At 46.2% G+C, this 27,404-nt stretch overlaps 3 protein-coding genes across 3 annotated transcripts in view; all 3 read right to left on the reverse strand.

Moving 5' to 3' along the window:
• LOC133027914 (dual specificity mitogen-activated protein kinase kinase 6) overlaps positions 1-7,065 on the reverse strand; it is a 17,721-nt gene extending 10,656 nt beyond the window's left edge. Inside the window, exon 1 of the mRNA XM_061095081.1 lies at positions 6,752-7,065. Coding sequence (XP_060951064.1) covers positions 6,752-6,965 — 214 coding nt within the window. The 5' untranslated portion in view covers positions 6,966-7,065. The remainder of the gene's footprint in view (positions 1-6,751) is intronic.
• A 2,550-nt stretch (positions 7,066-9,615) lies between these two features.
• LOC133028162 (BTB/POZ domain-containing protein 17-like) lies at positions 9,616-16,642 on the reverse strand. Its single transcript, XM_061095357.1, has 4 exons — positions 16,486-16,642; positions 13,774-13,914; positions 11,779-12,073; positions 9,616-10,690 (listed from the first exon to the last, which is right to left on the reverse strand). Exons 1-4 carry the CDS (start codon positions 16,640-16,642, stop codon positions 9,616-9,618), a joined length of 1,668 nt encoding a protein of 555 aa, XP_060951340.1.
• A 72-nt stretch (positions 16,643-16,714) lies between these two features.
• Positions 16,715-27,106, reverse strand: LOC133028163 (plexin domain-containing protein 1-like). Its single transcript, XM_061095358.1, has 13 exons — positions 26,998-27,106; positions 21,831-21,997; positions 19,743-19,883; positions 19,602-19,671; positions 18,874-18,996; positions 18,655-18,773; positions 18,467-18,566; positions 17,745-17,840; positions 17,573-17,654; positions 17,433-17,493; positions 17,226-17,349; positions 16,943-17,103; positions 16,715-16,840 (listed from the first exon to the last, which is right to left on the reverse strand). The coding sequence occupies exons 1-13, from the start codon at positions 27,071-27,073 to the stop codon at positions 16,715-16,717; spliced, it is 1,446 nt and encodes a 481-aa protein (XP_060951341.1). The 5' UTR covers positions 27,074-27,106.
• Positions 27,107-27,404: the final 298 nt, after the last annotated feature.

Here is a 27,404-nt window from a genome sequence, read left to right on the forward strand (position 1 = left end):
AAGGAGATCGGTTTAGCAGTTTTTGTGTAATCCTGCTAACAAAAAAAGCAAACAAGCCAAAAAGAGGTGTAGACATGTGAGAAGCTGCAGGGATCTGAACCTGCAGCTTCTCACCGAGCAGAAGAGAAGAAGAGCAAACAGAGGAGGAAGGAGGAGGAGGTGGAGGTGGAGGTGATGGTGTCAGAGGAGACGCTGATTATGTAACTTCTGCGGCTGCAGGATGAAGCTCGTTCTCTGAGACTGAATCATTCAGATCATTAAATCAAAAATAGAAAGTAGTTCTCAGTCGCTGGTTTCAGATTCTCAGACGTGACGTTTTCCTTCGTTGTAGAAAATTCTACATCTTTGGATTTTGGGCTTTTCAGATATTTGTGTTTGTCTGTGAGCACTATTACGTGAAAACTCCTGAATGGATCCCAATTAAACTTGGAAGGATGTGATGTGGGTCAGGGAAGAACTTTTTATACAAACTAAATTCTATCGTGGATCCAGATTTAACACTGTGACACATGTTCCTTTATTCATCAGAGAATAACTTATGGATCTTGATGATAAAAATGTTTATGAGTTTGTGTAATTTGTTGCAGATCAAATGAATGTGGCTCCAGATTGAAAGACATGGAAGGTGCAGGACAGCGCCCCCTGTAGACAGGATATTTGGGCCTTGTTTTTGTACAACGGGAGGAAGTGGAGACGTGTGGTCCATCTTTATTTACGGCCTGTGGTCAGAACACGACTGGAAGTGAAGCAGCAACTCATCGTGTTGTCTCATATCATGAGTGATATCAAAATATCCCATCTCAGAATTTTGTTGCATAACTCAAACACACAATCGGCTCCTTTCTTCTTGCTGAGCTCAGCATGGCGCCCCCTGGCTGCGGCTTCATTAGCAGCAGCAGCAGCACATCTCATTCCCAGGGTTTCAGCACGTGAGCAGAAGAAGAATGCAGTGAAACTCCAGAGGAGCAGGCGTCTGTGCCGGGACACGCCCTGTTCTCACTGAAACCTGCACAACAAGGACTCTGATTGGCTCTGCTGCAGGAATCCTCTTCTGAAGAAGTGACTGAGAGGAGAACAGCTGATGCTCCCGGTTTCCACCACGCCCGACGGGAGCCTGTCGGCAGCGAGCAGGCGTTCTGCTGACGGGACGGGAGCTTTGCAGGAACATGCACGGAGCACGTGCACACCCCCCCAGCGTGCGAGGTGGGATCATGAGCCCGGAGGACTGGGGGGGGTGCACACGGTGCTCCTGACGTTCACACACACACGCACTCCTCCCACTGGAATTCAAACAATCCCAAATGTTCCTCAATGGAATTCCACAGCGTCAGAGGAAGACAGATCAATCACACAGCGAGGGCGGCGGCGAGCAGCGGCGGGGAGGAACAGGAAGAGACATTGAGCAGCACACAGGAGGGGGGGGGGGTTGGCTGGCTGGTGGCATTTGAAAATAACCCTGGGCTCTCTGCCGCCCTCCGCCCGCTCTGGCAGTCGGTGAGACACTCTACACTCCTTCAGGTTACAGCTGTCGGACTCTTCTGGAAACCGTGTCGTCAGCAGCTCGCTCTTCACTTCCTGTTCACCCGCTCTTCACTTCCTGTGCACTCGCTCAACTTCACTGATCCTCGCAGGAAGAGGAGAGCTGTCAACTTCAGGAGCGAGAACGCTGCTTCCCCCCCGAGTCCAGGACAAACACCAGAGGCCTCGACACTTTCACGGACACGCACCACACATGCACGGACACACACCACACGTACACGGACACACACCACACGTACACGGACACGCACCACACATGCACGGACACACACCACACGTACACGGACACGCACCACACATGCACCACACGTGCACGGACACGTACCACACATGCACGGACACACAACACACGTGCACGGACACGCACCACACGTGCACCACACGTGCACGGACACGCACCACGCGTGCACGGATACGCACCACACGTGCACTGACACGTGCACACAGGCCCAAATAAACCAAAATAAGCCATAAAAGAGATTCTCTGCAGGAGATGAAATATTCCTCATGCTCTGCAAACAGAGGCCATGGGGGGGGGGGGTCAGCGTCTTGCTCAATGACACGTTGGCATGGGGGGGGGGGGGGACGGCTCCAGCTGAAACATGGACAGGTCACCTGATATCACGCGGCTCCATGTGGTTTCAAAAGTGTCGTCACTTTACTGAAACACAATCCAAACATCAGACACAGAACGTCTCATTAGAGAGAACACGCTCACCTCTGCTGTGACTGGGAACTCATCCATCCATCCATCCATCCATCCATCCATCCATCCATCCATCCATCCATCCATCCATCCATCCATCCATCCATCCATCCATCCATCCATCCATCCGTCTTCTACCTGTCCATCCATCCATCCATCTATCTATCTTTGCAGGAAAATCAATATCGTGTCCATGAGACTTAAGTTAATTTCCCTCCAGGATGAAGGAACAAGTTAATTTGAGCTCATCTTCATGTCGACAGAACCAAGCAGACGTGGGACAGTTCACAGAAGCAGGTTTAAGTCAGAATCCACCCCCCCCCCTTCCCCCCCCTGCTTCTCAGCAGTGGAATCTGGGATCTGAGAGGTCGCTCCAGGTCGATGGATTTGTGTGCGTCTCGTTTCATAGCTTCGGTGCCAAAAATCGGCATTAAACACGTGTGCAACAAAGCTGTGACTAACAGTCATTTCACGGTTCTTGCCGCCAGAGAAGTAGCTGCGTGCTCACTCAGTCACCCCCCCCAACTCCCCCCCCCTCCCTCTGCCCAGCCCCCTGAAAAGAGAAGTACAGTTGGTGGATCATCTGAACAAAGCTCTGAACAATTCTACTGTTATTGCAGCAAAAAACCTGCCGTCGTGGTCTGGAAGCCGACCAACGAGCAGCTGATCAGATCCAGCATCAGTGCAGCTGGAAACGCATCCAGCCCGGCCCTCCCCCCCCCCCAGCCCTCGGCCCGGCCCGGTGAACAATGGTGAGGGCAGAGAGAGTCGGGGGCCCCAGGCGGCGCCGGAGAAGCTGCACGGGCGTCTGTGCCAAGCGATATGAAACAGAAGGATGAAGTGATGGAGCCTGGCACGGTTTCCATCAAGCACAAGGACCTGATGCTTTCTTTAGCTTTTGCAGATTTGTTCTCATTTCCTTCAGCACTTAGAAAGTTATACAACAACCCTGTGCTGCCGGATCTGGGGCCGAGCTGCGAGTCAAACCTCGGTGGCTTACTCCGATCACACAAGTGAGTCTGTTACACAACGTCTCACAAACTGTCCGGGAGCAGAACTCCAGCCGGCGTCCAGTCGGGTTTCAAATCTGGTTTAAATCAAATTCTTCCTCATTTCCTCTTTTGTAAGTTTCAGACAAAAAACAAAACATTGAACATTTAAGAAATTTAGCTTCTCCAGGGCCTCAGAAATTCTTTAATATTTCTAACTTGCATTAACGGATTTCTTTCTAATCCAAGCGACTCTGTGAATATAAGCTCTCCTTCTCCTTTTTGCTCCGTTTTGGTCTCCACCAACACCTCAGAGGAAATATCTGAAACATCTGTTCGTCAGCTGGACGAAATTGTCTAAATCAATATTGAATTTACACATAAGACAAAAAACAAATCTGCAAACTCTCACAAATCACAATCTTTTTTATCGCTTAATCAACGAAATGTTGTTTTTCTCTCATTAAGGATTCACGCTTTGATTTATTTGACCTAAATGTGACAGATTCTGTTGCCGAGTCCGTTTTGTTCTGATTTGCAGGAACTTGATAAAGTGACGAGTCGATGAATCGAATGTTTTCTGCAGCTTCAGTGAATCAAAGAGACTCGATCATTTACAACAGAGGAAATAGAAACTGTGTGAGTGTGAATCACAACAACAGGAGCAGGTTGACGTGACCCAGCTTCTCTGTGGAGGACGACTGCTCCACACAAACAGGATCTGACCATCTCTCTCTCTCTCTCCCTCTCTCTACCTGTTCATGTCCTGTACACAGTGTGCATGTACACGTGTGTGTGTTTTGCATGTTGTGCAATGAACCACTCTCACTTTGGACTTCTTGGAAAACACAGAGGAGGGAGGAACATCGCCCGAGCGGCTCTCACTCGGCTGCAGCTGTTTTTTTTTCCTCCTGCGCTCACAGATGATCGGAGCCTCGGAGGCTGCGGCGACGTTTCCTCCTCGGTCCTGTTGTTGTAGTTCGGGTCAAAGTGTGACACACGAGCTTCCAAGTGCACGAGCTTCCCCGTGCACGAGCTGCTTTTCAGTCTCAAGCTTTCAGCAGCTGAGGAAACGATAAATCGATTAAAACCGTCGCTGCTGACTAGGGTTGCAAAATTCCAGGAATATTCAAAGTTGGAAACTTTCCATGGGAATTAACGGGAATTAACGGGAATAAACGGGAATTAACGGCAATAAACGGGAATATACGGAAATTAACGGGAATTAACAGGAATAAACTGGAAATGTTGTGGGTAATTTATACTAACTGTATTTACCTTGTCATGTACAGACATAAATATAAACATTTTGTTGTGTCATAGGCTGACTTGAGCCCTGAGGAAACTTTGGGCACTTGACTATATGCTTCTGCATCTTTGTGTCATTCTTAACATAGGTCTTTGCACAGTATTTGCAATGTACACAGCCTTTCCTTCTACATTGGATGGGGTGAAATAATGATATAAATAGTCAACCAATTGCAATCGTCTGTAAACATATTTTACAATTGATGATAAATTAATGGAAATAGGCTAGATGAACAGAAAATCATTACATCATCACGTTTGAAGCATTAAGCAGCAAACGCTTGAAATCTTTGCCTGAATCGATCTATTGAAATCGATATTACAGCAGTTTTCTTTCTCCCTCCGGCCGTCGCTGAGGATCTGAAGCTGCAGGGACGGTTCCTCTCGGCTCCTGTGGTGCAACGGAGAAGAAGTTCACACAAGCTTCTATGTAGCTGCACAACCATGGGTTCTACACACACACGTTCACCAGAGGAGCAGGAGAAGGATGCAGCTCCTGCAGCAGCATCAGAAGTTCAACCTGCCACAGCCTGTGTGAAGGTCAACACCTCCTCCATCAGGTCCATCCCCACCTCCTCCATCGAGTCCATCCCCACCTCCTCCATCGAGTCCATCCCCACCTCCTCCATCGAGTCCATCCCCACCTCCTCCATCGAGTCCATCCCCACCTCCTCCATCGAGTCCATCCCCACCTCCTCCATCGACTCCATCCCCACCTCCTCCATCGAGTCCATCCCCACCTCCTCCATCGACTCCATCCCCACCTCCTCCATCGACTCCATCGACTCCATCCCCACCTCCTCCATCGAGTCCATCCCCACCTCCTCCATCGAGTCCATCCCCACCTCCTCCATCGAGTCCATCCCCACCTCCTCCATCGAGTCCATCCCCACCTCCTCCATCGAGTCCATCCCCACCTCCTCCATCGACTCCATCGAGTCCATCCCCACCTCCTCCATCGAGTCCATCCCCACCTCCTCCATCGAGTCCATCCCCACCTCCTCCATGGAGTCCATCCCCACCTCCTCCATCGAATACATCCCCACCTCCTCCATCTCCACCTCCTCCATCGACTCCATCCCCACCTCCTCCATCGACTCCACCCCCACCTCCTCCACTGCATCAGACTCTGAGACTCCTCACACCTGCACGTGAACTCTCAGGATCACTTCCCTCTGGCAGGAGGCTGCGAGTCGCCAGGACCAAAAACAACACATGCAAAGAACGGAAGCGTTTCCCGGGGACACAAACCAGTGATGCACCTGCTGTGGTTCTTCTTCTTCACGAAGCACTGAGCTGCAGCAGGTCCGTCACTTCTTCGTGTCCCCTGAAAACATTTCCATTGTCGTCTTCACTGTTTGCAGTGGGTTTCTGTATTTGCATGTGTTGTGACTTTTGTGTGTTGATAGATTGATGAAGTTCCTTCTCTTTGCATGTGTTTTCTTCTTCTTTACTTTCTCTCGGCCTCCGTGCATACTGCAGAAATATACCATGTTTATATTGCACAATCCTTTTTCTAGTGTTTCTTAGATTTTATATTAATATTCTTCATGCACGACAAACCACAGCAAATACCTTGTGTGTGTGTCAACCTGATTGTGGTGCAGGTCCCTGCACAGAGTGGAGCCTTGTGGTGTAAAATCCCAGAGAAGCCCCTGCCCCTGAACTCACCACCTTAAAGCTCTCAGCTCAGTCTATAATTAGATTTTCAGTTTGTGTCCCATGAAGCAAACAGACCTGAGCGCTGACAGCTGCAGGTCAACACGTCACAACACAACACAACACATCACAATCCATCACAACTCAACACAACACAACACAACACATCACAACACAACACAACACAACTCAACACGTCGACCCCCTGCACCAGAAACCACGCATTTCTGCAGCCGTGCACGCGCCTTGCATCAACTCGTGCAGAGTTGGTCGTAAAGCGCGTGCGCGTCGTCCACCTTGTGACTGGTGGAGGCTCCGTGCGCGTGCGTGTGCAGCGGCGGTGCGAGTGCACGCGCACGCGGACGCGCAGCAGCACCGCCTCACCAGGAACTGTGCAAAGAGGAAGAATCTGAAACAGGAAATGCAGCTGACCCTTGAAAACCGTGTAACTTCCACATGCACGGGCTGCAGCCGTGCACGTTGCAGCCCGTGCAGCCGTGATTGTGTGTGTGTGTGTGTGTGCGTGCACGGGTGCGTGTGCTGCTCTTACCTCCCTTCGGCTGAGACATTTCCCCTCTGCTCGGGTGAGGAGGGGGAGGGGAGGCACAAAAGACTTTGCCTTCCTTCTCGCTCCCTCCCTCCATCGCTTCAGCGGCTCGTTGTGCAACAGAGATGCAGAACCCGAGCCTCGATGCGCGTGCACCTGGAGCCTGCGTGCGTGCGGGGCGTGCGTGTGCGTGCACGGGGCGAGGGGACGAGTGCATGCGATCCGCAGGCGTCGCGAAAAGGCGTAAAATGTGCAAAATGTTCCGCAGCGGTTACATGATGGGCCCGGACCTGCTCAGCTGCTCGCTCGGATCCGTGCGAGTCCCTGCGAGAGCCAGCGCTTCCTGCTGCCGCCGCAAAGCATGCTGGGAAACGCAGTCCTATGCTCCTCTGTGTTGTTTTCGACCTGGCTGATGTGACACCGTCGAATAAATAACAATACGAATGTGTTTGAATAATGATCCCCACTAGGACTCTGCTGTTATTGTTTTGCTGTGTTTCTCCAAAGTGAAACACTTACTTCACATCATATGTGATATGTTGTTCATATAAACCATACTGATATTATATATCATTTTATACAGTAATATTGTCTTTTGCACACTCTGTCTACATATTCTTACACTCATAGTATATTATATTACCTATTGTATAGTAAAATACTTATATTCATATTCATACCTCTACTATATATCATATATTATATCATACTCTCTGAATATTCTTTGTATACATAAGTCTATATACACATATTTATACATGTGTACATGTTATAATTACTATTATTATATCACTATTACTATTATTATTATATATACTGTTGCTGCCATTATTACTATATACTGCTTTTATATTGGTATAATTACTATTATATATAAATATATACTATGTTATATTATATACTATATATACTGTACTATTTTTATATACTGTCTAACAATAACATTACCATCATATCATCAGTACTATTACCATCATCTTGCCACTGCACCTTATCTACCTATTTTATTTTATTTTATCTTGTGCTTCTGTTTTTTATTCTTTCTACCTCAATAATTTTTATTTTATTCTATTGTATTGTATTTTATTGTATTCAAATATACCGGCTGCTTTGACAACTTAATTTCCCTTCGGGGATGAATAAAGTAATCTATCTATCTATCTATCTATCTATCTATCTATCTATCTATCTATCTATCTATCTATCTATCTATCTATCTATCTATCTATCTATCTATCTATCTATCTATCTATCTATCTATCTATCTATCTATCTATCTATCTATCTATCTAATACTGTATACCTCAGCAACATGTCTATATATGTATGCTATATCATGTATGGTGGGGTGTGCAGATATGCAATGAAGGTATGAGTGGATATCATTTTGTACTCACTTTGTTTTGTAATAGCTGCCTATTTTTGAGACAAATATGTGCGAAGTCTGTTATTAGAGTCAATTCTACAGAATACTACTTGTTCCTGTATAAAGAAACATGTTTAATTTGCCATGTACCATGCCTAAGAAAAGTTTAATAAAAACTTAAGTTAAAAAAAAAAAATACTTTTAATTTTTGCCACCACTCTGGTTAATAAAGACTTTCAAAAGCATTAAAAAAAACAAAAAAACAATACGAATTTATGTTTTGATTTTAGTTTCATAGGTGTATGAGTTTGTGAACATATATATTTATATTTATGTTTGGTACATTATAAAAAGGCAAACGATATATTTATAGATATGTAGAAAGCTGGTTAAGTATAAGATAAGGACTAATAATGATTTAACAAGTTTGTACTTCTTCTTCTCTCGCTTTCGAATATGAAGATTAAATCCTTAAACTGATCAATTATCCTGTTGTACACAAATTATAATAATATAATAATACTTTAACACTGGGAGGAGTCATTCTGTATAATTGTATATTTTATTATTTTGTCATCTGTTCCGTCGAAGTTTCACTTTTGTTTCTCCCTCCGAGGTTTTTCTCATTTTCCCTGAATCGTTGGATTGGAGAACAGATTTTCTCACAGACTCTGAATCCAGGAAATCACACAAAAGTTCAGTTTACTTTCAAAACTTTAGTAAAAATCTTTATTATCAGTTTCCATTGATTAATGCAACAGTGAATCTAAATATCAAACACAATAATGAACTCGTGACAAAGTCTCCTAACATCTATTGTGGTTATATGAATTAATTAAGATTAAGCAAAAAGTAAAAACATGCCCAGAAACAAATGATGTTGTGATTTACAGATCGAAGTTCAAACCTGCAGGTTCCTACTGAGATGAGTTTGTTTGGAAAGTAAAAGATTTTCAGATGTTTTTATAAAACGGATATTTCAGTGATGCAGCAGCAAAAATAAGTTGATGTTGATAAACTGCAGTTGAAATAAAGATTATATATGAAACAAACTCCTCTGAAACCACTGAGTCACTGTTTCCTGGGCTCTGGCTGACTGGGACCCCTTCGCTGTAAATGGGGCGTTTTAGCACCAATACATATAAAAAACCTACAAATCAAACTAGATGCAAAGAACAAGAAGTGACAGGAACCAAAACTCAAGTATCAAGGACAAGGCTGAGGTCAACAAATCACAGGAAGAGACCAAAACCAACGATTCTTTAAAAGCAGCTCGGTAGCCGAGCGCTGCAGCTTCTGGAGGAAGTGACTCAACCTGCAGGAAATCAGATGGTTGTCAGGGACTATTTTCAGCGGTGGATGAATCCACAAATCACCGGCCTCATCCTGACAGAGACACGTTGTGATTTGACACACATCACCTGAGCTGTGGTTTCCGAGAGGAGAGGTCAGGAGGTCACAGGGGAGGAGGGGGAGGGAGGAAGAGGAGGGAGGAAGAGGCTCAGTTCTTGATGGTTATGAGGGTTTGGTAAAGCGGCTTCACCACGATGTGGAGGGAGAGCGAGCTGTCGATCAGGTATTCAGACGTCCGGCGGTGAAGGTCGGCCTCGGCCAGGAAGTCTCCGTTCTCCTCGGTGCTCTGGTGGAAGTTGTAGACGTGTCTCACCATCTGCTTCCCCTGCTGCCGGGCCATCACCAGCACCGTCTTCTGGAAGTTCACCCCGGCGAAGTCGGCGCTGGACGTGGCAGGGGTGATGATGATGCGAGGGCGCCCCCCCTCCACACGGGTCGGCTGCATGGCGCCCGTGTCCGTGTACATGGGCCTCATGCTGAGGGGTAACCAGCGGGGGGAGAACATGGCGTTCCAGGTCACCCGCTTGCTGGCGTCGTGGCCGCTGGGCCCCAGCTGCGTCTGGAAGCTGGTGCTGCGGTCGTCCCGCGTGGGGTTGTTGATGATCCATGGCGAGCCCCACAGGGAGGACAGGTAGTTCCTGGGCACGAAGAGGCTGCAGTTCACGTCAAAGTACTTGGCCATGTGCAGCGGCGAGGCGGAGTGGAACTGGTAGGACATGTAGAGCAGGTCCCGCACCGACTCCTGGTAGCGGGCCAGCACCGGGGACTGGGTCTGCAGGCGGAACAGCTCCTTGGGCGGCATCATGGCGTAACGCACGGCCCTCAGGGCGTTCTCCGCCGTCAGGCCGTCCGGCTGGTTCTGGATGATCCAGGCCTCCAGGGCGGCGAAGAGCTCCATCTCGCTCTGCAGGATGAGGTCGGAGCGCTGCAGCAGCGCCATGAGCAGCCGGCTGCTGATGGTCACCCACTCGCCGCTCTGCAGCACCGACGACAGGTTCCACGCCAGGTACTGGAGGCAGCTGTCCCGCAGGGTCACGTCCCCGGCCAGCACGGCGTACTCGTGCCAGCCCGCCACGTGGCCGGAGGGCGAGTCCCGGGCCAGGTTCTGGGTCATGTACTGGGTGACGCCCTGCTGGAGACTCAGCACCTGGTACTTAGAGGCCAGCTTGTGTAGGGGCGTGGCCTGGTCCAGACGCAGAGACAGCTCGCCACAGTACAGATACCTGCACGGAGAGAGAAGCAGCACATGTTGCACCCAATCAGACTCACTTCCTGTCACATGGAAACACGCAGTGAACACAGATCGAGCTGATTTAGTCTGAAACGACGCCTCAAGTTATTAGCTCCGCCAAGGAGGTTATGTTTTCACCTCCGACTGATGCCTGGGATGAGACACGCTGGTGGATCTGGACCAAGTATCATTGATTTCTCAGGTCAGGAAAGATTTCAATGTGGTTTCGTAACTTTTGGGCCTTGGCGGCATAGATATCATATAAAAAGACTAGATGTCTCGTCTGCGTTGCCGGCCAACGGAGACGAACGTCCGCACATGCCGTTTAAAAATCGGTTGAAAATTAAGCAAGTTATGGTTATTCACCACTACCAACACAATGTTATGGGTGAGCGAGATGCCCCCTAGCAAGATGGCCGCCAAGTGCGGACGTCCGGCTCCGTCGAACGAGACATCTAGTCTTTATATATAAATCTATGCTTGGCGGTTTGTTGGCCATATTTAAAGCTGCTGCAGTTAGTTTTTTGCCCACTTGGGGGCAGTATAACCCACTGACAAGCCGGAAACAAAACCCTAATATACATTAACATATCAAAATGATTGCAGCCGACACAGGACGACATTAAAACCCCACTGGAGTGAATATGAATCAGTTATTTTTCTCTGAAAATCATCATCTGAATCTTTAGCAGCTAAACGCTCAACTAGCTCAATGAGCTGAAAGAGGCTAAATCACTTCCTTCATCATCTGATTCATTTCTCATTCTACGTTTGATTTGGTGCAGTTTTAACAAGTCGTTTCCCTGCAGCTCTTCACAGCTGCTCTCTTCATTTGAGTTCAGATTCATCTCAGCCTCATCAGCGTCGAGGATCAAATGGATTAAACCATCGACCTGCGCTGCGGCTCCTGGACGTCTCGCTGCGGCGCCACGGGAGCTTCATCGACTCTGCTCGCTGCGTGGGATCCTCATCGATCCTTTGCAGCTCTGCAGTTCGAGCTGATCCCACCGGAGGGCGTGACACCTCGGCGCGAAGCAGAGGGTGGACGTGACCTCCAGGGCCGGAGACCTGACCTCTCACCTGATGAACTTGTCGAACACGGCGGCACAGTCGGCGTTCTCCTTCAGCACCAGCGTGCTGCTGTTGCGGCTCAGCAGCAGCTCCTCGAACATGGGGCTCTGCAGCGACAGCACCAGGGAGTGAGCCTGGATCTTCTTCACCTCGTCTCCGCTCGGCGTCTCCACCCGCAGGGACACGTCGCTGCCGTTGCCCTGGAGCAGCAGGGCCTCCAGGCGCTGCACCAGGGTCAGCGAGTGGCTGATGGTGTCCCCCCCGCCCGCGCCTCCGTCCTGGGCCGCGTCCACCTTCAGCATCCCTGGTGGGAGGCAGAGGACGGAGGAGCATGTGTGTGATGACATGTTTACATTCGTAATCCTGAGAACATTAAGGCTCAGTTCACCCACATTGCAGAAATATACGTATTTTAAGATCTACTGTTTTATTTTAAGTTTGGATTTGTCTCTTCAGATGTATTTTTTCTTTTGAAATGTATAAATGAATGGTATAAGACTGCTTGCTTTGCTGTTATTTTTTATGTCGGAGTCAGACATTAAAGTAAACATACACAGAATATATACTCAAAACAAATTCCAGTTTGTAACAAATCAAGCAGAGCTGAAGCAATGTTTCAGTGTCTGTAGAATAAAAAAACACCATTGAGCTGATATCTTCACAATGTACTGGGACCACTGAACGAGACCCTTACTCCCTCTTAACATGGTGATGGGGAATTTTACTCTAAATAAGACGTTCTTCAAATAAGAGTTTTGGATCAGACAGTTTCAAATCAAAGGTTCAGTTTCTTGTAGGATCAGAAGTGACAGTTGTGTGTTTTTAGGGCAGATTGTGGGTCAGTGTCGTTCAGATCGATACGAGTCATCGATCCGTCCAGAGGCTCCGGAGCGTCTGGTTAATGAGGGATTGTGGGTCACGTTTAATTAAAGAGGTTGTAGCGCACACACACACACACACACACACACACACACACACACACACACACACACACACACACACAGGCACACACAATGTCTGATTCAATTTATTTATGTGCACCAACCACACCAAAGCAATTTCCTGTATGTGAATATATACTTGGCAATTAAAAGAATTCTGATTCTGATTCTGACACACACACACACACACACACACACACACACACACACACACACACACACACACACACACACACACACACACACACACACACACACACACACACACACACAGTAGAGTAGTTGTTTCTTGATTCACCAAAGTTTTGTTCCTCTTTCTGATTCTTGATTAATATTTGAAACTTCCTGTTTCCTGAAAGTCGCCGTGGAAACGTGTTTGTTTCATGTTTGTGTAAATGTTGTGGACGTAGGAAAAAGGAAACTCGTGTGTCAGGCAAAGACCAACAACGTCCTTTGATTCGATTGAATTCTAATCAAATACAAAAATCTGAAAATTACAGGATGAAGTTGAGAATCTTTTTTAAAAACTTGTAAAATTCAGAATAAATACTTATTGTAACCAAACTATTTTACTGCAGCATAAATATCCTGATCCTACAAATGTGAAATGTGATTTTTTTTTGGCAGATGAAGTAAATATTTCACAAAATCTTTTTTAAACTGACATTTTAAAACCTGATTTGATTTTATCAACCTGCAGCTACTGTGTTTTGAGATAGGAAGTAAAACGTACAATGTAAACAGAAAATAAAACAAAGTATTAGAGCTGCACATAAATGAAATAAAAATTTCACAGATAGAAAATAATTATCAGATCTTAAAATATTAACCTTAAACCTACAAACTTGTTCAGTGTTATATATGTTTTTCTGTAATTTGGCTGAACCAAACTTTTAGAAACACAAATAGTGACACATTTAGTTCTATGAGGAGAAATCCATCAGTTTGAAATCCCACCAAAGGCTCTTCTACTGTTGAGCATCATCCAAACCAACAGATTCATAGTGACCCCCCCCCCCCTCAGATGATCTGACCCCTGATCAGTGGGGTCGTCTATTCTCACCTGCAGCAGCGGCCTCCTGCAGACTCAGAGTCAGAAGCAGCTGAACCAGAAGCTTCACCATCTTCTCTCTGTCTTCTTCTTCTTCGTCTTCTTCTTCTTCTCGTGTCCGTCCTCGTCTGGTTCCTGCTCCTGTCCGCTCGGCTGTGGAGGACCAGGAGGGAGGAGAACTTCATCGATCAGTGGGTGGAAACAGGCCTGGCTTGTTTCCATGACTACCACTTTGATTCTGACTTTCCTATCCTTGGGTATCAACGCTGCATCGACCCGGGGGGGGGGGGGGGGACAGATGTGAGAGACAAACATCTGGATCTGTCCTGACGTCTGCAGGTGAGACAGACGTCCGGACACATTTCACTTCCTGACATTCTCCCAGCAGTGTTGAGAGTTCAGCAGCAGTTTGTGTGTCAGTGTGTTCACCCAGTTACACACATGTGCGTGACACAGCAACACAAGCAATTTATCCACGGCCTCGGGCCAAAGCACGATTCATCGGGGGGGGAGGGGGAGGGGGGGATTCAGTTACACAATCAATATTTCTATTGTTCCACGATTCAGAACAAAAGTCCTGATTGTTGTTCTTTGAAGAGACGAAAACTCACAAACCAAAAGTCTGTTCAGGAGAAACTCAGACGTTCAAAGCTGCGGCGGTGAAACGTGTGAATGTACGATGAGTTTCCTGGTGTCTGGTGCGTGTTGTTGGCGTGTTGTTGGCGTGTTGTGTGCACGGATCACGTGCACCGGAATCGATGGTGACACAGGATGAGTTCCTCTGTCCCAGTCTGACTCTGACTGGAGCGGCTCAGACAAACCAGTGACCTGTGGTGGGAAAACATGTTTGCTTCATTGTAGTTTTTCTGTGAACGCGACTTTAAGTTTTTCTTGATAAAACTCAAAATATTTAGTTAATGTTAATTTTATTTTGGCAGCAAATGTCGTGAGAAAGTTTTTGTTTTTTTAAGAGTTTGTTTACGTAAAGTCCAGAAATCATCGGTTTGCTCCTGAACTTCTCGAAGCTTCTTTACAGACAATGAACCGAGGCTGTTTAGATTTGTGCTTCTCACATTAGCATTTACAGAAATGTAAAAAAGGTTTAAATTCAGAGTTGATATTTGTGCAGCCCATGGAAATCCTGACATTTTGATGTGACTCATTTTCAGTGGAACAACATTTTACAGGACAAAAAAATATCCATGTGTATCAAAAAATATTGAAATAAAATTTTCTGTGTGTGTGTGTGTATGTGCGTGCTTGTGTGTGTGTGTGTGTGTGTGAGAGTGTATGTGTGTATGTGTGTGTGTGTGTGTGTGTGTGTGCGTGTGCGCGCGAGGTTGTGTGTGCGTGTGTGTATGTGTGTGTGTATGTGTGTGTGCGTGTGCGCGCGAGGTTGTGTGTGCGTGTGTGTATGTGTGTGTGTATGTGTGTGTGCGTGTGTGAGCGAGAGTGTGTGTGTCTGTGTGGGTCCACAGAGAGAAGCTGCACTCGAACGCAAAGATGAAACTACTTGTAATTACAGCCCATGTCCACTAGAGGACAGAACAGCTGCATCTGATCAGCAGCTTCATTTCAGATACAAACATGAAACTACTGAGTTTTTCAATCTGTAAAATCTTAATAACTCAACTGATGAAACATTAAATGATGAGTTTTACAAAAATAGTTCGACACAAAACAGATGAGTATCAGAATGTGAACAAAATGTAAAAGAATGAAAGGAAAAGTGAAAGTGAAATAATCCAACAGTTTATTTAATTTACGTTTTTTCTTCTTCTTCTCTTCACTGATTGTTTGACTCTTGTTCGTGAGTGTGACTGATGATCTCTAATCTCAGAACTCGTGTTTTCTGCAGCTGCAGCAGATTGAGTTTGTTTGTTCGAGCGTCAAAGCTTCGGTATGTTTTGGACGAATAATGAAACATCAGATGATATCAATAATTATCTCTATATAATTTTCAGTGAATACAATAAATACTGATGTAATGATGATGTATTGTACAAGTGCAGTGAGGAGGTATAACTTGTAATTGATCTAACTCAGACTTCCCTGGTCTTACCAGTTACCAACACTTAAAATATAGTATAATATGATATTTAAAGTTGCATCTGTCGCTGCATATGAACCTGAACCTGTCTAAAATAAAACACTGTTGGATTTTGGACGGTAAATTCAGCATTTTTACTCTCATATATGTAATATTTGGGAAACTTGAACAAATAAATTATCAATTGTCATAATTGCTGTAGAATTTTCTTTTAATGGAATATTTGTTTCTTCATTCAGCTTTAGTAAACTTAAGCCAACTCGTGATTTCGATCATTGTGAAAGTTGATCTGCACCATTTGTTCTCAAGAGATTAATTTCAACACTCACCACCAGCTTTTATTATAAGACATTTAAACAGAAAAGGTTCAACGAAAACTCTCACAACTCGACGCCTCTAAAATTCATCCGCAACAATCCACACATCTCCAGAGAAGTTCAAGATGATCATTATAGTCACTATCAGTTATATTGCTAAATATCTGTTGTAGTCCACAAAGATATAACATTTTATGAACCAATCATTGCTCACGTAGAAGTTTCATGGAAAAGACAAAGACACAAAGTTAGGTTGAGCTGTTTGCAGTATGAAGGCGAGTTCGATCCGTTCCCTGACTTCCCCTCGGATCCGTGGGTTCTGTACAGTTACACATTTGCTTCTCATCATTTCTGTACCGTTGGCTTCAGACCCTCCGACACTTGGATGATATGACCTCTGCTCCGTGTGTGATGGGCAGAGAGCAAGACACACAGAGAACGAGCTGCGACAGCAGTTAGTGAACAGCGTCCGGCTGTCGGAGTGTCGCTGGTCTGCCTGATCGTCCACGTTCATCCTGGTTGTCGTCGCGTTACCGTCTTCAAGATGGAGTCCTTCCTCCGACCCGGTCGTGCACGTCCAGGACCCTTAGATGCACTGCTCCGCTTCGATGAAACCGTCCTTTTCGTGACCCCCGAGCTCGACCTCAGCGTAGCTGGAGTCGCAGCCCTGGTTGTGGAACTTCATGGAGGGCCAGTAGTTGTTGGTGCGTCGCTACAAACGACAGAGAGCAGCCGATAAAGACACAAAACAAATGGTTGACTCGACAAGGTTTGTGTAACTGTGGTGTGCGTGTGTGGGGGGTCTTTGTTTCACCTGCATGAGGTAGAAGGGTGGAGCAACTGTGGGGTGCGTGTTGATGTAGTAGACGGCCAGTAAGGTCAACGCTACCAGCAGAACCAGGGCAGCCACCACGCCTGCTATGATGGCTGTGTTCTCTGTTATCCCATTGTGCTTTGGAGGACTCGTCTGTAGATCTGAAAGAAAGGAAAGCAGAGATTGTTGGTGTCTTGGAGGGAATTTAAATTAGGGATTTATATTATGAATTGTTTTTACGACTCCGGGTTTTCCTCTAGGTTCTAGCTCCAGTGAAACTCACCACTAGTGGTCGGCTGAACCTCGAGCGGTGCTGAAGAAGGTGTCGGACCAGGGGAGGTGAGGTTGAAGGAGCTCATCGATCCCTCGGGTAGAATCGGGTTGTAGTCCTCACATGAGCCTTTAGCCTGAGTGAAAACCAACAGGAACGACTCAGAAAACCTCCAAACAATTCCAAAACCCACCCTCATGTCTCTGCTCTGTGTCTCACCTGCTCGGGGCAGTTATAGTCAAACCACTCTTGTCTGTGTCGGTCGATACTGTCGGAACATCTGAAACCCAGCGGGAACATAAATGAGACGAGCTGTCCGGGGGGCGTCGCTGCAACATAACTCTTGAGTCTCCTCTTACCGTTGGAGTGTGTTGCACCAGCCGCAGCCGCTTGTCAGGTTGGATGTTAGGCAGATGTCGCAGGACGTGTGCTGGAGACAAGCTGGAGGGGGGGGGGACACAGAGAGGAGTCAGAGGGAGGAAGCACCAGGCCTCGGCCGTCATGCAAAGCTCAGTTTGTAAGAATACTTGCTGGGTAGAGGAGTGAACTCGAAGGCAGATCCGTTCCCGAGGCTCGTCGTGTTGATCTCCACACGATTGTACTCGTAGATGGAATACTGCTTCGGTCCTTCAACAGACATGTACAATGTGAGTGTGTAACCAAGTGCTGTGTTTAAAAGGCTTCTCGGGTATTTACAGAACATCCAGAATGAATCATAAATCATAAAAGAATAAAATCCGGAGAGAAGATCAGACTAAACCTTCATATGTTGCGACATGATGGAAAATATGGTTCAGGGGCAGGACGTACCATCTCATAAATCTTTCCATTCTGAATATATTAGTATGAATTGGGCGTCATGTCAAACTCTCTAAAACCTTTTGGAAAAAGTGACCGAACCACTGACTTTTCTTTGGTATTTGTTCATGGGCTCATTTCTCCTCTTTGTACTTCAATTATATATCTGTTATTACAGACACCTTTGTATTCTTTTATAATGTTTAAAATCTGGACATTAAAGAGTTCGATGTACTGGGCATTATTTAACAGGTGAGAAATAAACTCAGCAGCACTCTCTAGTGGACAAACTATGTCATGGCAACATAACAATAACCTGTGTCATTTCTGAACAAGTGAAACAACTGAGAAGTGCTGATATGTCACAATATCAAGAAAAATAAATGTGGCATCATTTAAAAAAGACAGTTTTAAACTAAGTTTTGAAATCTGGAAAGGGTTTTTGCTGAGCTGACCTGAGGCCTGACCGGAGGGGAGCGATGCCATGAAAGCATCAGACAGTCCCACCTTCACCGGATGCTCGGTGGAGTTGATTTGCTCGACTGGTAAGGGGATCTGAAGAAGAAGAAGAGCTTCATCGGTCGGATAAACCCGACCCGCCAGAAAGTGCATCAATGAATGATGGAAACGGCTCAGAACTTACATCCCTGTAGTTGAAAGCGATGGTGCCGTTCCGGTGGAGGGCGGCCTGGAAGGTGAACGCTCCTTCAGCCTCTCGGTCTTTTAGCCGCACCTTGTCCCACTGCACCACGAACAGATTCCCTGAGCAGAGCGAGACACAGAGTCAGACACGTCCGGCAGCTCTCATGTGAGGTCATGTACCGCTGACCTCACCACCCCGGAGCACCGGTGGTTTATTTACCGTTGTCCAAGTATCTCACGGTGGAGTTTTTGGAGAAGCTGGGGTCAAAGTTGGCCATGAGGGGGGCGACGTACTGCGTGGCGGTGAGCATCCGGTGAGTGACCTCCCCCATGAAGATGAACCCTGGGGGGGGCAGAGACACAGGCACAATGCAAAATGAAGAAAACTAATCTACTATTGTCTGCTACAACTTTTATATCTTTTAAATCAAGAGTTTTCGTTTCTTTGGTGCATCTGAGGCTTTTTATTCATGTCTGTCCCTGTAACTTTTGAATGAAACTTGCTGTTCTTGTTAGACTTGATGCTCGGCCTGTACATTCATATTTTAAATAGTTTCATACACACAATCTCTCAGTGTTTGCGATGAGCTGGTTGTCGTTCATATAATAACAATCTACTTTAGCGTACAATGTGTTTGTGGCTGTTAGTCAAGACGTATAAAGTCACAAACATCACTGTGAAAAAAACATTTTGTGGAACAGAAGCAATGACATAGAATCAACAAACAACTCAATCCTCTTACTATTAAAAGAATGTAGGACACGCACATCAATTAAAATCATCAGAAAGTAAAGATGAAGGCATTTACATGTAATGAGATATATTATGGTCTGGTACGCCTGCATATTTCCCCTGAGGAGGACAAAGTGATTCAGTGCCTGGGTGCAGGTTGAGTCTCCTGTTCTGAGGAGCTGCTGGGATATCGAGTGATGTGAAGTCAGACTCACCCCCGGTCGCTACGATAATTTGTCTCAAGCTGTGTCCGTAAAAGGGGAAATCGAAAGACAGCGCCACCCTCTGTTGGAAAGAGAGAGAGCATCAGACACGGTTCAATCAGACGCTGGCGAGCGAGTGCGTGCTCCTCTCACCGCTGCCTGGCGATGAGCGTTGGACAGAATGCCGTGGATTCGGACTTGGCTGGTGTGGAAGGCATTCATGTCCACCCACAGCTCCTCGGTGCGTGTGTCTGTCGGACCGAAGCTCTGCCATCTGTAGTACCTGTGGGAGTCCTGCTGACAGAAAGAGGCCACGCGTCAGGAAAGTAAAGTTTTCAGAAGAATCTGTGTCATGGTGACGTGGTTTGGATTCATGGTTCAGTCGTTTTCCTTTACAATGCAGAAAGGATCAGGGATTCCACAACTTAACAAATGTCAAATCACAATTTGAGATTCAAAGTGAAATGATTATCTAGAAATGAACCTCAAACTAATCGAGGTCACACACCCGGCCTCCTCCATGTTACTAAATGGGACATAGACCTAAAAAGTCAAAATATGCCATTTTCGGTCTTTATCACAACGATGTACTTTCAAATGCCAATTATTCCAGTGAGTCTATTTCTAATTTGTTATTCGATGCAATAGGAACGTGGTGAAACAGCATGATTGACAGCTGAGACCGACTCGTGATTGGTCGAGCTCCAATTAAGCAAGATGGCAGGTTTCGTATCGGGATATTTAGGCTTCATTTCTGGGTAGTGGAAAGACAAACAACCAATCAAAAGAGGTCATGAGGGGAGACCACATTGGGAACCACTGCACTGGGACCTAGGAGGACTTTAGTCCCACATCTATGTCTGTATTTGTCCACTTGGGGGAGCTGTTTACACATTGTAAATAACAGACAACCAGGGGCCTGTGTCTTTGAACACGCATCCCGTCTTGATGGCGTTATTAATGGATGCCACAGTTCAGGGTGACAGAGAGCAATGGTTCTGGGGTTTAGCCTCGGAAAGTGGAGCAGTTAAATGCAGCGCTCTCTCTGGCTGCTCCACATACAGAACGTGACCCACTTTCCTCCTCCATCGCCGCTGCTGTGGTTCCTCCAGAAGGGGGTGGTGGTGGTGGTGGTGGTGGTGGTGGTGGTGGGGGGGGATCTCTAGGTGAGGAGATGGGAACAATCAAGTACTTTTCCCTCACAGCTGACTGATTTATCGAAGAGATTCCCAGTGGAGGAGAGATGGAGGATCTCGGAAACTGGGATTAGACCCACACCAGACACACACACACACACACACACACATACACACACACACACAAACACACACAGGGCTGCTCGAGATCTTGTCCAAGTGAGTCATCCACAAGCACACGCCTGTGCACATGCTAAAGCAAACACTGTAAGTTGGCAGCGGGAGGCTGTCGTCTGTTTTCTATTTAATTTGCAGAGAGAGAGGGAAAAAAAAGTACGACGTGATTTATTTGGGTTGAATTTTACTGAGACTGATTCAAGAGAGAGACAAGTCAAACGTCATCAGAGGCACTTGATCAAACACACACACACACACACAGACACACAGACACACACACACACACACACACACACACACACACACACACACACACAGAGAAAGGAAAGGTGATGTCTGCAACTATTGACCTTCACTCAAGCTGAAGTTTTTCCCCCAGTTTTTACACGTTTACAAATCTGATTAAGATACAGTTACACAACAGAGTTTTCAAACGATCACTGTCCACATCTGTGTTTTGGCCATTCATCAGTTTGAATCCACGACCCCTCTCGTCCACCTGGCATGCACGAGCCGGTGTTCATGGGAATTGCTCCGACAAACAGATAAAGTAAAACAGTAGCTCGTCTCCTACAAATGTAAACTTTTGTATTGTTGTAAAATACAGAATTAAACAGCTGTTAGCAAAGACATCAGCTCAGAAACACCTGTGGTGGACTATGCACGATGCACTGGGAGCCGAGGCTGATTCCAGTGGGTTTCTTCTATAAGGGGTCATGTGATGGGAGCCTGACGAATCACTGGGGGTATTTCATGACCTTAAAAGACCCGAGTGGTTGTGAGGGTCTGTTTCCTCCGGACTGAAACGCAGACGAGTTTTCAAAACGTAGCCGTAGCAGAGTGGATGTGTTTTTTAAATGAAAACGTGGTTGTGTGGATGAAGGTTAAGGGAAGCAGGAAGTGAAGGTGTCGGTTGTTTGGATCTCACCAAGATACGTGTCATGTTGATGGGCAGGGGGCTGATATCGACTCCTTCCCCCCCGCCTCCATCCGGCGAGCTGCGGGCCTCTCTGTGTCTGTGGGAGGTCGCCTGCCCCCCCCTGGCTGAGTGGAACCCGGACGGACCCCCATCTGTCTGCAGAGAAGTCGCTGCATCTGGAAGAAGAAGGCCTCAGGTCAGTGTCAACACTCACACGTCAGCCCCCCCCCCCCCCCCCGAAGAGGGAAATGACACAAGTTAGTTATTATTTTAAGAATTGTGGTGAGAACATTTGACCAAAGTATTTAGAAACCATGAATCACTTTTCTTTGGTTTCCTCATTTCGGTCTTGAGTTTTTTTTTCAATTAAAATCGTAATGCATTCACTGAAATCTGAGGAAATGCTGAAACCAGAAGTGCTGAGGTGGTTATAACATATAACCACCTCAGCATTGTGGTGGAAATTCATCTTGAGATTTGAAATAATGAAAATTCTCAGACTGGAGTTGCCTTTGAGTCTTTATAATAATAAGCTCTGCAGAGTTTACACAACAAGCACGGTTGCTCAAAATGGAACAACCGGCCGCAAGTTCCAAAAAAGCCAGAACTAAAACAAAGAGGTGCTTCATAAAACGTAATATGAAAAAAGACATCACATCCTCCTCTGTGTCCGTCCCTGTTGCCAAGGTCACAGCAGTGAGACACCTAGTCGGGGGATTTCCACAACCTTAGACACTGGTCAGTGGAATTTCATCATCTTAATCCAAATGTTGTCTCTTCTCTGCTCTCAGAAATCTACACCTCAGCCCGAATGAAAGGGAATTTTCTGTTGTTGGAGAAAAATAGAGCCGAGAAACGGAAAGAGGTTTAATTCACCCTCCGGGGAGATGGATCTAATCAGAGCTCTGGTTTGATTACGCTGCACTGGAAGCTATTTCCTGAGCTTCTGAACCAGAGGCCTTTAATCGGGTCAGGTTTGCAGCATCTTCATCACAAAACAGCTGAGGAGGCGTCAAACATCAGGGGGAAGAGATGAAGAGGAGGAAGAGGAGGAGGATGAGGAGGCTGATTGGAGACAATGCATCAGTTTCTTAACAGCTGTTTTCAGACTCAAACTCTGGAAGATGTTCAGAAAGTTCAATTTCACATATGAAGAATTCATAGGAATTCATAGAAGTCCAGGTCACAATATCAGGAAAAGCAGGAGGCAGGACAAGGAGTTCTGCAGATGTGATCATGTGATTTTGTTTACAACACATTGACACCGACGTCGGGTTTTCAAGTTGACATCTTTGTTCGCGTCTTCGTCCCGAGATATCTGCGATGTTTGTGTTTTTCACTTTACGAGTAAGAGTAGCGTCAACACTCATGAGGACACATGAGGACACTTTACTGGTATTTTAATGGGGTCTGGAAGAAAAAGGGTTTTGGAAAATATCAGCAGCGTCTAACTCGGACATTTGCTTTCTGAAAGCAGCTGAGAAGTTTAGTTTACTTGTCCAGTGAATTCAACTCCCTCTCCAAACTTTCAGATTGTCAAACTTTGTGAGTGTCGAACTTGTTTTCTTTCCTGGAACATCTCTTAACTATCTGCACGTGGGCCCTTGATGAACCTCCAACAGAAAGGGGGCTACGGAGAGTTCACGAGTGGGCTTTACGTAAGCACTGGAGCTGAGCTGACCTCAGGAGAACGTGTCTGGCAGACACATGTGAACGTGAAACCTGCGGGAAAACATCCTCTGGACTTTGAAACTGGGAATGAAAAATCAAACGACAGCGACAGATGTGATAAATCGTAAACACACGCTGTCGTGCCTTTTCCTATATGGGAATAAAATGCATGGAAATGATTCTGACTGTCCTCTAATTTTAGATTCCTCCTGTTACCCTCCTGTGTGGAGTCAATTTGCTTTGGTGCGTCGGCCAATTTCCTGCTGTTTAATCCTTCATATTTAATCCATGTGTGTGGATGACACCTCTAATCCTGCAGGTTTAACACTTACATGTAAAGAGGAGTGTGTCTGCATTGCAGCAACCACCTGCTGGGTCTCAGAATCAAACTAGGACACAGCATCTTGAGCCGTGTACAGTGAGCTATAGATAAACCGATTGTGTTCCTCCATCAGCCGTCTCCCACTCACTGGTTTCCCTTCTGATCTCTCGCTCTCTGTTTTTCTTTTGCCAGTTGCTCTGTGACCTGTCATTCCTCGTTTTAGTATCTCCTGCAAAATTCAAGCTGTTTATCGTCGGTGGTATTGCCTCATTTGTGCTCAACATCGGGTAAACAGACCGATTCTTTCTGTTTCGTACATCACGTTAATTTTTGTGCACGTTTTCTGAAAGTTTACGATTATGGACAAAACAGAAGAAACGGAAACCGTGGAGGGGGCGGGGCCGTGTGGCGAATAGCTCAAGCGAGACGATCAATGGTCACGAGGAAGAAAATCCAACAGTGATGAAACCTTGTGAGGAGCCTTAGGAGGTTGTTTTGCTTCTGGCTCCTCCTCCATCGCCACCTGTTGATGTCAGAAACGCTCGCTCTCTCGACATAAGCATATTTGAATATTGCACTACTCACAAATTGAACTATTGTTGCTCTGTTTTTCTCTTCAGCTGTAAAGATATATATTTAGATATATATATTTTATTTTCTATTTAAAATTTTTGATATTCTATTTTATTGTTATTCTATTTTATTCTTTTTTATTCCATTATATACTAATTCTATTTTTATTTTATTTTTTTGGGTTGAAATGACTGAGCATTGCTTACAGAGAGCCTGTGACCCAAGTATTTCATTGACAGTGACTGCTTCATGTTATCTCTGTTCATTTGACAATAAAATCTTGAATCTTGAATCTTGAATCTCTGTTCGTACATAAATGAGTCTTCACTCTTCTGTCATTGATCAGACAACTTCTGAAACCACATAACATTTTTTTCGGGCCTGTTCAGCTTTTGTGAAAAATGAATTTCCTCTTTCCAGGTAAAAGTTACAGCACTTTGAGGATTAGGCGAGATGTGGATACATGGAGGGCGCCGCGTGCACTTGGTCTCTGGAAGGAAGGAAGATTTATCCGCAGGCCCAGCGAACAGAGAGCGAAAGGCCCAACATCTGTGCTTCAGACGGATAAAGAGAGAGAAGCAACGTGTGCCATCCGAACACAACTGGGACGAAGAAGTGATTACATCTCAAGATGCACAGTCCCGACCCTGTGAAGTGGAGCTGGATGAAGAGCAGAGCAGGTATCAGCTGAGCACCTGCAGTCTGCTGGCAGGAGACTCGCTCTGCAAGGTCACTGCTCTGTGAGTCACTGCAGCTCAATGCACTGGTTTTCTCTGGTGATCTGTTCCAACCAGCCCGGCGCTCACGGCGTGGGAGGAAGTGATTTGGCACCTTCCAGTCCGAGGAACAGCAGTAACCATAACACACAATCACAAACACTGGCAGCCGGGCCGATAAGATCCCGGAAAGAGAAAGAACAATGTAGCGCGAATATAAATAATGGACTTGAATCAAATTCCGAGTTTATAAATTGTTTGATTTAACTGATGAACTGTCATGGAATGTTTTCTGTTAACATTTGGAACTGGTTTTCCATTTTTGGATGCAGAGGACATGTCTGGTTTTAGTGTTGCAATATTTACAGTCTTACAGTTTATAGTAGTTTTCACGATAGGATTTTATTTTGGTCAAATCAATTCTTCTGCCAGTTATTAGCTCTGTTTTCATCTGAGTTTGTCTGGAGGTGTTACGCAAAAACTAAACGTGCTATAAGGTTGTGTCATGCGTCAGGAACGAACATGTTCAATTGTGGCTGCAGATCCAATCAGGGGGCGGGTATAGTAACCTGTTACTTGGAGATGTTTTCACAGATTTCCCACGGAATGAATCATGGATCTGGATGAAAATAATTAGCTGAGTGTGTGAAAGTTAGTGCAGCTTGATTGAATTTAGGTGGACTGTCTGCGCTGTGTGCTTTTCTAGTTTGAATATTGGAATGATATGATTTGGTATCTACGGAAGAGGATTAGGGCCACTGTGGAAAAAACAAGTGAGCTCTGAGGTTAAACTCAGAATAAAGTCAGAATTCTGAGATTGAAGTCAGAATTCTGAGAAAAAAGTCAGAATTCTGAGTTCAAACTCAGAAACTCACTTGTTGTTTCCACAGTGGCCCTAATCCTCTACCGTAAGTATCATTGGTTTTTGCAGGGGCCCCCAGGTCCCTTTTGAAACACCTACTTAGCGAAGGGTTGTTCCAAAAAATAGCGCCCCTGCTGTTCAGGTGTGGGTATGACAGCTCGAGCTGAATCGCTGACTTTAGTGTGTTTTCGTGGTGAAAGCGAATACGGACGTTTTGCTGCACTTTAAGTTGTGTAACGTTGGCGGGGTTGTGAGTCTCCAGCCCGTGCGCAGTGTGTCAGGTTGTCCTCTGCAGAGCCGGGCCCCTGATCAGAGGAACTGGGACCACAGGAGAGGCCAGAGAAACTGGAGCACCGCTGATTGTCAGAGGAGGAGGAGGTGGAGGAGGAGGAGGAGCAGAGGAAGAACCAGGGCTGGCTAAAAATAATGCATCTCCAAGGAGAATAAAAATACATGCACACACACACACACACACACAGAGATGGGATGCTGGTGATGGAGATGCACAAAAAGGATAAAAGAGACAAACTTCAACTAAACTTAAAAGCCTAGACTCAGCTGCTGCTGTCATTGAGTGAGCTGGAATGAAATCCTTCTTAACCTCAAGCACTTATTTGCTCAGAATCCGGGATTTCCCATCACGTGCTCGTTGTGTTTTCGAGACCAAACGAAAACACCAGACACATGATTTCTCTTTCAAAAATCTGGAAAACAGAGGTTATGAAATGGCCCACTAAGAATTTCCAGACCTGCAGCTCACAACATTTCATCTGCTTCCTGCGACTGACAGAGAGAAATGTCCGGGGACCTGTTAAACTCCACGCACACACATGTGAGCACACACACAAAAAGGAAAAGGTGCCTTAAAAAACATTTCAGCTCTGTCTGTTTCCAGAGTTTGTGGCGAGGAATCCAGGTCAGATTTCCTTTTCACCTTCAGCGAGCTTCTCGGTGCAGCAGATGCAAGTTGAAATGCATCCTGCAGATATCAGAGAACATGCCAGCACCTGTGTGTGTGTGTTTGCTTCCTACCTTCGTGCTCTGGAGCCCACGCTCGCCCCAGCTCCGCCTGGGAGAGACAGATGAGGAGAACAGCACAGAGCCCCATGTCCAGCCGACTCGTCTCCCTCCTTCCCCGACTCTGTATCTCTCCTCTCTTCTTCTTCTTCTATGTCGTCTTCTCCTCCTTCACCCCCTCGCTCTTCGCTGGAATAGCAGGGGCCCCTCACTCCTCCGCTCTCCCCCCTCTTCGGTCGCCTCTGCTCTCCCTCACAACTGGTTTCTCCTCCTCACCTCAGCGAAGGTCTGCTGCTCCTTCTCTCTCCTCTCTTCTCCCTCCTCTCTCCTCGGCCGTCCGTCCTCGTTTGGCCCTCACAGTGACTCGTGTGCTGACGGCTCCTCGGTGGGAAGAGAGCTGACACACAGCTGAGGAGTCGCAG

The sequence above is a fragment of the Limanda limanda genome, chromosome 21 (assembly GCF_963576545.1).
Source record: "Limanda limanda chromosome 21, fLimLim1.1, whole genome shotgun sequence".
Lineage (NCBI taxonomy): Eukaryota > Metazoa > Chordata > Actinopteri > Pleuronectiformes > Pleuronectidae > Limanda > Limanda limanda.